This window comes from Girardinichthys multiradiatus, chromosome 19 (assembly GCF_021462225.1).
Source record: "Girardinichthys multiradiatus isolate DD_20200921_A chromosome 19, DD_fGirMul_XY1, whole genome shotgun sequence".
Taxonomy (NCBI): domain Eukaryota; kingdom Metazoa; phylum Chordata; class Actinopteri; order Cyprinodontiformes; family Goodeidae; genus Girardinichthys; species Girardinichthys multiradiatus.
In genome coordinates this window covers 5773537-5785512 of record NC_061811.1, presented here as the reverse complement: position 1 = coordinate 5785512, position 11976 = coordinate 5773537, and the positions used below count along the sequence as shown (strand labels likewise).

The 11976-nt window shown below is 43.5% G+C and overlaps 2 protein-coding genes and 2 non-coding genes across 4 annotated transcripts; all 4 read right to left on the bottom strand.

The window, feature by feature from the left end:
• Positions 1 to 1655: 1655 nt before the first annotated feature.
• rpl13a (ribosomal protein L13a) lies at positions 1656 to 4494 on the bottom strand. The gene is made up of 7 exons (XM_047392973.1): positions 4410 to 4494; positions 3049 to 3121; positions 2889 to 2954; positions 2586 to 2687; positions 2261 to 2346; positions 2025 to 2084; positions 1656 to 1905 (listed from the first exon to the last, which is right to left on the bottom strand). The coding sequence occupies exons 1-7, from the start codon at positions 4428 to 4430 to the stop codon at positions 1696 to 1698; spliced, it is 618 nt and encodes a 205-aa protein (XP_047248929.1). The 5' UTR covers positions 4431 to 4494; the 3' UTR covers positions 1656 to 1695.
• On the bottom strand, positions 2448 to 2524 carry LOC124856072. Its single transcript, XR_007035246.1, has one exon. It is a non-coding gene; the product is annotated as a small nucleolar RNA SNORD50 (small nucleolar RNA).
• LOC124856070 lies at positions 2766 to 2847 on the bottom strand. Its single transcript, XR_007035243.1, has one exon. It is a non-coding gene; the product is annotated as a small nucleolar RNA Z195/SNORD33/SNORD32 family (small nucleolar RNA).
• Positions 4495 to 7110: 2616 nt separating the features above from the next.
• Positions 7111 to 11543, bottom strand: atp5if1b (ATP synthase inhibitory factor subunit 1b). The gene is made up of 3 exons (XM_047345485.1): positions 11243 to 11543; positions 7829 to 7941; positions 7111 to 7705 (listed from the first exon to the last, which is right to left on the bottom strand). The coding sequence occupies exons 1-3, from the start codon at positions 11309 to 11311 to the stop codon at positions 7564 to 7566; spliced, it is 324 nt and encodes a 107-aa protein (XP_047201441.1). The 5' UTR covers positions 11312 to 11543; the 3' UTR covers positions 7111 to 7563.
• Positions 11544 to 11976: the final 433 nt, after the last annotated feature.

Below are 11976 nucleotides of genomic sequence, written 5' to 3'. Positions count from 1 at the left end.
TTCCAATTAATACCGAGCCATCCTGGGCATTTTACTGCAGAGGTTTTCTAATAACCAGAGTCTGTGGAGTCCAAATACCTTCAACACAGAATCAGCCAAGCCAGGAAAATTCATATTTAAAACAGATATCTAAAGACTTTCTACTGCTCCAAAGACCTTGCGGATAGGATTGAGCTTTATTGTTGTTTTGACAAATACTCTTAGATACTAAAGTGAACCCAGGTAAACCAAGCTACAGTACTTTTTTAGGACTGCATGTTTCAAATTAATATCTTGAAAATCAGTCAACTGATAACTGCCACAGGAAGTACAATGCTGCTCTCTGCTGGTAATACAAGGAAGGTCGCAAGTTTGAGAATTTAGTAATATCCCTAATCAGCTACTTTCAGCTCATTTTAAACTAGAAATAAAAAGGTTCACTGTGGATTTATAGTATTTCTAGTTCCTGTATGGATCCAAACAAAAGGGAAGCAAAGTAGTAAGAATGACTGATGGATGGACAGACAATTTCCCTCTTGGTTATTAAGACAGCATCTAGTTTTTTAATTGATAGGATAGGGAATAATATCTGGAAAATACAAGTTATTTCCATGCATCCAGAAAATGAAATATACTGGATCTCCCAAGTGTATACCTCCTGGAAAAAGGAGGCATTTTTGTGATGTACAAAGTGAAACCATAATATATCACATTTATCCTGTACAACTAAGAAAAAACACATTGTTGGGGGAATACATGAGGGAATAACCATGTTGCATTAGGGGTGCACTCCCTCAGCTAATATTTTTTTTCACATCTGTCAGATTTAGTGGATGTGACGAATCCAAAATCAAGCTCCGTTGTCTTCGCAGGATTCTCCTGATCTTTATATCCTGCAGCTCAAGAAAATTTCCAAAGGTAACAATGGATCAAAAATTGTGTTGTCCTAAAGAATTAGTCTGCTCAGTATCAACAGCTGGAGGAATTACGGGAGAACATTTAAAAACTTGACATCTCTGCAAATTTAATAAAAGGACACTAAACCTGGAGGCTGAAAAGAGCCTGAAGGAGCTCTATTTCAGGACTTAGAGCGGAAATTGAAGACAGCAGCCTTTTCTTTCAAAAGGTCTTCCAAGAAACATTGAATGCTGAAATTAAACCAAAAGGTGCTTTAAATAAAGTGCTAGATTCAGGTTGTGCACAATTACATAACCAGGCTATGAAGTTATGAAAGGATGGATCACATCTCCAAAGCCAGGAATAATGGAGATGTACATTTGAGACCCACTGTAGGACCACAAGGAATTATAAATGTGTAAAGCTCAATCTAATAACATTTCTATGCTTGGGCATCAGAACTAGTCGATGTGAGGTAATAGGATAAGATTTGCATCAAACAATGAGCTTTAAATAATTTGATATGAATTCCTCATAAATAAAGTCTGGCAGGTTTCCATTGATACTGCATGGAGTGTAATCATAACCATGTTTCTGCTATATAAAAAGGAGTCAGATTTAATATCATGAATGCATGTGATTGGTTCCTGCCAATGACACCTGCTGAATCCAACAAGCACTCCAAAAATCATTTAAACCAAAAAAATTAAAACCAAATGTTTACTAAACACATAGAAGTACAAATTTATCGATAAAATATACACAAAAAAGCCAAGAAGCCTTTTCTAAACATTTATTTTACTTTATTGGCCAATGAGCTTAGACAAGAACACCATATTGTTTCAGAACGTCTGTGTATTTTGCAATCTTGCTCTCAACGTTCTTCTCCGCCTGCTTGGTCAGCTTGATTGTTGTCTTTTTCTTGGTGTAGCGGAGCTTCGACTTCTCCTTTCTCTTCTCCTCCAGAGTGGCTGTGATGGCCTGGTACTTCCAGCCAACCTCATGCGCCAGACGCCCAAGGAGGGCAAACTAAGGAATACATGAAAAATCTCGTTACATTGAACAAGACACATCAACCAATTGTTTTAAGCCATCCGTTTAGTTTTTGGTTAAAGAACTCAATTTGAAAAGCAAATCAAATACTGTACCTTACGAGTGGGCTTCAGACGCACAATTTTAAGAGCAGCTGGGACAACCATGCGCTTTCTCTGCAAAACCAATCCCAAAATTAGCACACAAAAAAAAAAACATTTTGTATCTAGATATCTAGACAAGTCTCAGGTGTGTTTTTCTCTCTCTCTCACTTAAAACTCAGTTAAGGGGGTTAAGAGTTGCATCATCACAGACTTCCAACACAAAGTCAATAAAAAATATATTGGCACACCTTGTCATAGGGTGGAGGGATGCCGTCAAACACCTTGAGCCTGTCCAGGGCAGCCTGGCCTCTCTTGGTTTTGTGGGGCAGCATTCCTAAATAGAAACAAATGTTACTTTAACACATTTTAAAAGCAAAGAGACGAGAGCTTTTAATGTCAGACAAGTATGCAAGCACAGAGGTAGCACTGATGCTCAACTCAGCAGTCAGATCCGTAATGTTTGGCTCATCAATGGAAGATCAGATTCGGGAAAAAAAGGCTCATCATTGTCAAGCAACCTGTGCAATGTCAAATCATCACATATTTACACCCAGCCCCATTTCCCCATCTCACCTCTAACAGTCCTCCAGAAGATCCTGCTAGGAGCTCTGAAGTGGTAGGGTCCCCGAGAGGGATTGGTGTTCATCCTCTTGCGCAGGAAAGCCAGATACTTCACTGTCATCAGGCACATTATACAGCAGGTTACAAGTCCAGTCAAATTAACAAGGCAACTATCACTGCTCTAACAGGGCTCATGTCTCAGATGGTAGTGCATGTAAAGTATTCTCATGGTCAATGAAACTCAAATAACATTGGATAAAACATCACTGACAAGCATCCAATGAAAACGTTGAAAGTTCAACAGACATTACTTACGTTTGTTACGGTAGAAGTTGCCAGAGATGTTGATGCCCTCACATCTCACCACCACCACTTTGTGCCCTGAAAAACACAAAAATATGCAAATAAACTAAACAAAGTCGTACAATTTAATTGGATTACAAAAACCAACAGAAAAAAAAAAAAAAAAACATACCCAGGAGGACCTGCTTAGCCACAATGGCAGCAAGTCGGCCCAGTAGATGGCCCCTGCCATCTATTAGCAGAACCTGTGGGAGCAGAAAACAAAGTCACAAGATTTTTTCCACTAAACGAACTCTGAAAGATATCAAAAATTAACTTTAGTTGCTTAATCATTTTTAGCAACATATAAATCAAATTGCTGAATTCTCTCAGCATGTCATTCAGGTCTGCAAAGGCCTGCTGGTAAATAAGCAAGTTGGAAAAGGGACACATTTAAATGTTCCAGGAGGGTAGCTCTCAAAGATGAGCGGACCTGCTTAAACCACTAAACTTAGATGCTAAATTATTTACGCAAACCAATGCTATGCTAGAGGACTTATTTTAGCCTGCTTTGAATAGGCATGTTAGCATCTGTACTTTGTTTTTTATTCGTTACTGATTATACCGATAACACTGCAGGCTTAACTACTTGATGAGGATGTTTTTTTAAACTTGAGTTTAATACTCAGAATGTGATTCATTATCCACTGTTTGAATGTTTATCTAAATGACAGCATGTTAACGTATTGAGCTGAGAAAAATTTGAAAGGAAAAGCTAATTGTATGTCAAGAAACATTTAATTTTCACCCAATTTCAGGACGTAACCATAAAATGTAATTAAAACAAAAATAAAGAGCTGAAGATCCCTTTGTTTGAACACAGAATATTTGTTCCCGTCTTGATTGTAAAAATATAAAATGCAAGAACAATCGTGATAAATCGTTAAACGTTGCCATTGCAATCTCAAATTTGTGATTTAGGGTCAAAACCATGTAAATTGAGATCGAACTGCTCCAGAATTTTATGTTTAAAAAAAATAGCACTATTCACTACAAGCAAAAATTATTTTAATGCTCTTTCAGATGAAATCGTTTATGATAATAGTAAAACTTTACTAACTTGTCTAGTTTTTAAGGAGCCGATAAATGAACGCTCAGAGCGGCTAAGCTAACATTAGCATTGCCCACATAGCGAGTTGGAAAGTCATTTCAGAGGCTTAGTGCAAAAACGCACCGCAACTGTATTAATATAAAACCCAATTTAATCACATCAAGTTTCCATGTCCGCTTTCCTATATTAGAGAAAACGTTTAGATGGAAAAGCCAACACTGTTGCCTCGCAAAGGAAGCTGCCATGATGGAAGGCATGTTCACAGTAACGGCCAACTTTCTGTCATTACCCTGAGAATACAGCATTTTAGAGAAAACAAAGAACCAAACAGGTATCATACCAACAAAATATAATTATTCCCTGCTGCTCTGCTATGACAGGCGAAAAACAATCGACTCGAAAGAGGAATTAACACAGTTTATGTCTCCGCAGCACTCGCTCACCTTATTGAACCGGTCCGCCATGATGTGCGAAAAGAAAGAGGAACGGGGCTGCTCGTGGTAAAAGGCAGGGGCAGCCGGAAGTGACAAAACTTAACTTTCCCGATTATTTGCGCTTTGATCTTGACTAGCGCCATCTTTGTACAGAGGAGGTAATCAGCCGTTTGCTTCCAGTCATTCTGCAGAAATGCAGACATATTTCTGCTGAAATAACATCTTTAATAACTTATAAACTTAATGAATTGTAACAAAATATTCTCTTGAACATATTTAGTAGTTTTAGATCATGTAATATATTAAACATAGATTTTCATAAAGCAGTATTTAAGTGTTTATTTGCCATCTATGGTGGCTATCTAAAGTAATTCATTGTTTTCTCATTACAGGCTGAATATTTAAGAAAAAATAATCTACCGCCACTGCAACGATAACCCAAGGAGAAACATTATCTAGCTCAGCTCTACCATCGCCGCTCAGCCGATCCAAATGCCAGTGACCCCACATCCAAGGACACAGCCCCCCACCCCATACCCCGCACCCCTCAACGCCATCCTCCAGCCCCGATCCAATAATCAACAGAATAGCCTTTATTGGCATCACAGCAATGAAATGCTATTTTATAATTGCTGAAAATCTTGTATGTTCCCACTTGTATATTTAACCATTCCACAAGTTTGTTTGGTTTTCATGCAGTAGTGCCCACTAATCCTGCGAGAACAGCCAATAACGGCAGTTTTTTTTTTCATTTTGTCACCAGTATACAGGTCCTTCTCAAAATATTAGCATATTGTGATAAAGTTCATTATTTTCCATAATGTCATGATGAAAATTTAACATTCATATATTTTAGATTCATTGCACACTAACTGAAATATTTCAGGTCTTTTATTGTCTTAATACGGATGATTTTGGCATACAGCTCATGAAAACCCAAAATTCCTATCTCACAAAATTAGCATATTTCATCCGACCAATAAAAGAAAAGTGTTTTTAATACAAAAAACGTCAACCTTCAAATAATCATGTACAGTTATGCACTCAATACTTGGTCGGGAATCCTTTTGCAGAAATGACTGCTTCAATGCGGCGTGGCATGGAGGCAATCAGCCTGTGGCACTGCTGAGGTCTTATGGAGGCCCAGGATGCTTCGATAGCGGCCTTTAGCTCATCCAGAGTGTTGGGTCTTGAGTCTCTCAACGTTCTCTTCACAATATCCCACAGATTCTCTATGGGGTTCAGGTCAGGAGAGTTGGCAGGCCAATTGAGCACAGTGATACCATGGTCAGTAAACCATTTACCAGTGGTTTTGGCACTGTGAGCAGGTGCCAGGTCGTGCTGAAAAATGAAATCTTCATCTCCATAAAGCTTTTCAGCAGATGGAAGCATGAAGTGCTCCAAAATCTCCTGATAGCTAGCTGCATTGACCCTGCCCTTGATAAAACACAGTGGACCAACACCAGCAGCTGACACAGCACCCCAGACCATCACTGACTGTGGGTACTTGACACTGGACTTCTGGCATTTTGGCATTTCCTTCTCCCCAGTCTTCCTCCAGACTCTGGCACCTTGATTTCTGAATGACATGCAGAATTTGCTTTCATCTGGAAAAAGTACTTTCAGTGCTGCTTCTCTGTAGCCCAGGTCAGGCGCTTCTGCCGCTGTTTCTGGTTCAAAAGTGGCTTGACCTGGGGAATGCGGCACCTGTAGCCCATTTCCTGCACACGCCTGTGCACGGTGGCTCTGGATGTTTCTACTCCAGACTCAGTCCACTGCTTCCGCAGGTCCCCCAAGGTCTGGAATCGGCCCTTCTCCACAATCTTCCTCAGGGTCCGGTCACCTCTTCTCGTTGTGCAGCGTTTCCTGCCACACTTTTTCCTTCCCACAGACTTCCCACTGAGGTGCCTTGATACAGCACTCTGGGAACAGCCTATTCGTTCAGAAATGTCTTTCTGTGTCTTACCCTCTTGCTTGAGGGTGTCAATAGTGGCCTTCTGGACAGCAGTCAGGTCGGCAGTCTTACCCATGATTGGGGTTTTGAGTGATGAACCAGGCTGGGAGTTTTAAAGGCCTCAGGAATCTTTGCAGGTGTTTAGAGTTAACTCGTTGATTCAGATGATTAGGTTCATAGCTCGTTTAGAGACCCTTTTAATGATATGCTAATTTTGTGAGATAGGAATTTTGGGTTTTCATGAGCTGTATGCCAAAATCATCCGTATTAAGACAATAAAAGACCTGAAATATTTCAGTTAGTGTGCAATGAATCTAAAATATATGAATGTTAAATTTTCATCATGACATTATGGAAAATAATGAACTTTATCACAATATGCTAATATTTTGAGAAGGACCTGTACATAGATATTTTTAGATTCACTTACTTTTTAGCAAAATATCTCCATATGTGACATCTTTACATAAAGCATAATTTGCTCGAGTTTTTTCTAACAAACTGCTGAGTTTTAGCAGGGTACTCACATTATTTCATATGAAACCATTTCTGAATGTATAAACTGTATTAAATTAAGTGATTGACTTTTGAGGTTCGTTATCATTTAAAATCATGTCACTCCAGCACTTTGTTGTTGTTCAATCTTCTTTCAAAATCACTGGGGCTAATATAAGTTTAAAAAACATTTATTAGCTTAAAATAATCTATTTACAGCACTTTTCACACCTTTATTAAATACATAATAAATGCCAACACTTTGTGGGAAAGAGATTTTTATTTGTGGACAACCACCATGGTAGACTGACTACACCAAAGCTCTGCCAGTCTGAATGTTAAAATAAAACAGTGGAAAGCAGACTTCAGAGTTTCAAACTTGCAATGTCACGCACCTTTTTATTCACTTGAACAATGTAAAAAGCTGATGCTGACACACGTTTTAACTATACTTAGGTCTTTTCATGATGGTGCATGACCAGAACTGTACAGTCCACTGGAGAACGTCAGACAGGGAGAAACTGTACTCTTGCTACCACAGCAAACCATAGAAAGACAACAACAGATGAGGGGATTTAATGACTTTCAGTAATTTACAGAACAGCATCTTCCCCACATTCATGTCCCGCCTGGTAAGTGCATGCAGCAACAGGTGTTACAAATAAAGGCGTTTTGGGCGGTGAGTGAAAATAAATTTTTTTCAGATTGTTCCACTCAGTCGTCATGCTTCAGCTTCCTGATCTTTCCCTTGTGGCGGTCTATCTCGCGCTGCATGCGTTCAATCTCCTTCTTGTGGTGATCGATTTCTTCCAGGTGGTGCTGCTTCAGCGCAGCCAGCTGCTCCTGCTCTTTGCGCCTTATGTGTGTGGTTGGATGGACAGACGGGATCACATGCACACACAAAAGCAGGGAAGAAAACCAAAAATTAGATTTTTTTATATTTAATCCACCACATTTTTGGTATAAAAAAAAAACATACTTGAAATACATCTCCTCCTCAGCAGCTTGCTTCTTCCCCATGGCTCCACCTGCCTCTCTGATGGAACCTCCACCTCCTCCACCTTTTCCTGCACCTTTACCCAGCTCACCCAACTGCAACAGGGTGACACATTTATTCAAAGCATGAAATCAATCGGTCTCAATTTGTACATATTAGGAATAGGTAACCTTTTTATAAAATATTGTCACAGATTGTGGTGCAGGAAATTACCCTGTCCTACAGCTGTCTGTTTGGAATTCTGGATACTTATATAAAATCAATATGATTTACTTTACTTCTTTAATAACATGTCAGAATTGTCTCCACCTGCAGTTACATGGCTATCTGACACAATGTCCTTTTTGGAGTTTGAAAAGATAGATATCCAACTGAGTGGTAGTGCGGAGTACCCGGCCTTCTTGGTGTCCCTGTCGCTGGATGGTGCCCCTCCCGGGGACTCCATTATTCTGCCGGGGGACTTCAACGCCCACGTGGGAAACGACAGTGACACCTGGAGAGGCGTGATCGGGAAAAATGGCCTCCCCGATCTGAATCAAGAGTGGTGTTTTGTTGTTGGACTTCTGTGCTAGTCACATAATGAACACCAGCTTCAAACATAAGGGTGTCCATCAGTGGACTTGGCACCAGGACACCCTAGGCAGGAGGTCAATGATCGACTTTGTTGTTGTAACATTAGACCTTCGGCCGCATGTTTTGGACACTCGGGTCAAGAGAGGGGCTGAGCTGTCCACTGATCACCACCTGGTGGTGAGTTGGATCCACTGGAGGAGAAAGCCAGACAGACTTGGCAGGCCCAAGCGCATAGTGAGGGTCTGCTGGGAACGTCTGGCGGAGCCCTCAGCCAGGGATGTATTCAACTCCCACCTCCGGGAGAGCTTTGACCAGATTCCGAAGGATGTTGGAGACATAGAGTCCAAGTGGACCATGTTCTCCACATCTATTGTCGATGCTGCTGCCCGTAGCTGCGGTACCGTAAGGTCTGCGGTGCCTGTCGCGGCGGCAATCCCCGAACCCGGTGGTGTACACCAGCAGTAAGGGACGCTGTCAAGCTGAAGGAGGAGTCCTATCGGCTGTGGTTGGCTTGTGGGACTCCTGAGGTGGGTGACGGGTACCATGAGGCCAAGCGTGCCGCGGCCCAGGCAGTGGCAGAGGCAAAAACTCCTCGCCTGGGAGGAGTTTGGCGAGGCCATGGAGAAGGACTACCGGCTGGCCTCGAAGCGATTCTGGCAAACAGTCCGGCGCCTCAGGAGGGGAAGCAGTGCTTCGCCAACACTGTTTATAGTGGGGTGGGGAGCTGCTGACCTCGACTGGGGACATTATCGGCCGGTGGAAGGAATACTTCGAAAATCTCCTCAATCCTGCCATCACGCATTCCCTGGTGGAAACAGAGGCTGGGGACTCGGGGTTGGACTCTTTCATCACCCAGGCTGAAGTCACCGAGGTGGTTAAAAAGCTCCGCGGTGGCAAGGCTTCGGGGGTGGATGAGATCCGCCCTGAGTACCTCAAGTTTCTGGATGTTGTAGGCCTGTCATGGTTGACACGTCTCTTCAACATTGCGTGGCGGTCGGGGACAGTGTCTCTGGACTGGCAGACTGGGGTGGTGGTCCCCGTTCATAAGAAGGGTGACCGGAGAGTGTGTTCCAACTACAGGGGGATCACACTCCTCAGCCTCCCTGGTAAGGCCTATGCCAGGGTATTGGAGAGGATTGTCCAGCCGATAGTCGAACCTCGGCTTCAGGAGGAACAGTGTGGTTTTCGTCCCGGCCGTGGAACACTGGACCAGCTCTATACCCTCTACAGGGTACTCGAAGGTTCATGGGAGTTTGCCCAACCGGTTCACATGCGTTTTGTGGACCTGGAGAAGGCATTTGACTGTGTCCCTCGTGGTGCCCTGTGGGGGGTGCTCCAGGAGTATGGAATCGGGGGCCCTTTATTAGGGGCCATCCGGTCTCTGTGCGAGTGGACCAGGGGTTTGGTCCGCATTGCCAGCAATAAGTTGGACCTGTTCCCGATGCATGTTGGACTCCGGCAGGGCTGCCCTTTGTCACCGGTCCTGTTCATAACTTTTATGGACAGGATTTCTAGACGCAGCCAAGGGCCGGAGGGGGTCTGGTTTGGGGACCAGAGGATTTTGTCTCTTCTTTTTGCAGATGACGTGGTCCTGCTGGCCCCCTCTAGCCAAGACCTACAGCATGCGCTGTGGCGGTTCGCAGCCGAGTGTGAAGCGGCTGGGATGAAGATCAGCTCCTCCAAGTCCGAGGCCATGGTTCTCGACCGGAAAAGGGTGGCTTGTCCTCTTCAGGTTGGAGGGGAGTTCCTGCCTCAAGTGGAGGAGTTCAAGTATCTCGGGGTCTTGTTCACGAGTGAGGGAAGAATGGAGCGGGAGATCGACAGACGGATCGGTGCGGCTGCCGCAGTAATGGGGGAGCTGTGCTGGTCCATTGTGGTGAAGAGAGAGCTGAACTGAAAAGCGAAGCTCTCAATTTACCGGTCGGTCTACGTTCCTACCCTCACCTATGGCCATGAACTTTGGGTCATGACCGAAAGAACGAGATCCCGGATACAAGCGGCTGAAATGAGCTTCCTCCATGGGGCTCTCCCTTAGAGATAGGGTGAGGAGCTCGGCCATCCGGGAGGGGCTCGGAGTAGAGCCGCTGCTCCTCCACATCGAGAGGAGCCAGTTGAGGTGGCTCGGGCATCTATACCGGATGCCTCCTGGACGCCTTCCTCGAGAGGTGTTCCAGGCACGTCCCACCGGGAGGAGACCCAGGGGACGGCCCAGGACACGCTGGAGGGACTATGTCTCTCGGCTGGCCTGGGAACGCCTTGGGCTCCCCCCGGAGGAGCTGGAGGAGGTGTCTGGGTCTGGGCGTCTCTGCTGAGTCTGCTGCTGCTGTGACCCGGTCTCGGATAAAGCGGAAGACGACGAGTGACGAGCTACACAGTTTGTTTCTGTCAGATATTAAGTTATAGCATAAACGAGTAAGCTCAACTTTTCAAGGTCAACATCAGTTTAAAAGATTTTGAAAAGAATAAAAGGCTCCTGTGTTTTCTAGGTAATTATCTGGAACAGACCAGAAGCTGTGCAAAAACAATGCAATGTCAACCACAATGGGCTAAACTATTCACTGATGGGAATATTTATATCTTCTGTTCTGACGCAGGTGGAAATTAATACACATTTTACTGGTCTGATTTACAAATCACACTCGACCAAAATCACTAAAGATCTCATGGGATCTACAAACTATTATCAGCCATTTTAAACTCATTTTATTGCTTCCATGTTGGATTTTGGCTAGCTGGAGGAGCTGTTAAATGACACACACGTCACCGTTTGACAGGTTGACGTCCGGTTTTTAAATCAGCAGAGAGGTTACCGGCGGTTATTACCTGGTCGGATGACATTCTCAGCTGGGATGTGACAAAACTCCTGACGTTTAACCTCAAGAACCTCGCCATGTTTGATTGTCGGATATAAAAACGACGCTGACACTGACGCTTTGCCCTTGTCCACAGGAATACACCACCGGACTGTTCCACTGTCGGCGAGACGGAGGGGAGCTCGCCTGCTCTGCTGGTCTACACTTAGAGAAAAATGACGTCTAATGACGATCTAATGCTCTGATACTGTTGGAGTACCGTCGGAAAACCTCCGTTTAGAGACATAAACAGGTTTTAATGGGAAACAGCTAGACTTGCGTAATGGTACGTCCTCCGGTGTGTATCTTACGTTATTTACGTACCTGTTGACCCCGCGTCGATGCGGGTCCTTCCGGTGTTTTTTTTTATTTTTATTTTTTTATTAGAGTATAACTATAAGCGGAAAATCACATAGCTGCAAATTGGACCTTATGGATTAAGAATAGGATGTCATCAAAGTTCATGTACATGTAAAAGTAGACAAATACTTTTGGCAATATAGTGTACACACACATATACATATATATAGTCACTCAGTTCGTATGGGACACACTCTGCCATGGACAGGTCCCCAGTCTATCAGGCATATGGGACAAAGAAAACACAGAGATGTGTGGACAGGGATGAAGAAGATCACGGGCTTCAGGCTCACAGCCAAACAGACATGCCACCCTCCTTTGACCCACAGCTGTCCAGTAACACCT

What these genes read in the sequence shown, in the direction of transcription:
- rpl13a (XM_047392973.1), bottom strand. Translation starts at nt 4,430, where the DNA reads ATGGCGGACCGGTTCAATAAG. An exon ending in CTTCTGGAGGACTGTTAGAG is followed by an intron (nt 2,347 to 2,585) that starts GTGAGATGGGGA and finishes GTTTCTATTTAG; the next exon opens with GAATGCTGCCCCACAAAACC. An exon ending in TCCCTCCACCCTATGACAAG is followed by an intron (nt 2,085 to 2,260) that starts GTGTGCCAATAT and finishes TTGGTTTTGCAG; the next exon opens with AGAAAGCGCATGGTTGTCCC.
- atp5if1b (XM_047345485.1), bottom strand. Translation starts at nt 11,311, where the DNA reads ATGGCGAGGTTCTTGAGGTTAAACGTCAGGAGTTTTGTCACATCCCAG. An exon ending in TGAGAATGTCATCCGACCAG is followed by an intron (nt 7,942 to 11,242) that starts GTAATAACCGCC and finishes ACCCTGTTGCAG; the next exon opens with TTGGGTGAGCTGGGTAAAGG. An exon ending in GAGGAGGAGATGTATTTCAA is followed by an intron (nt 7,706 to 7,828) that starts GTATGTTTTTTT and finishes CACACACATAAG; the next exon opens with GCGCAAAGAGCAGGAGCAGC.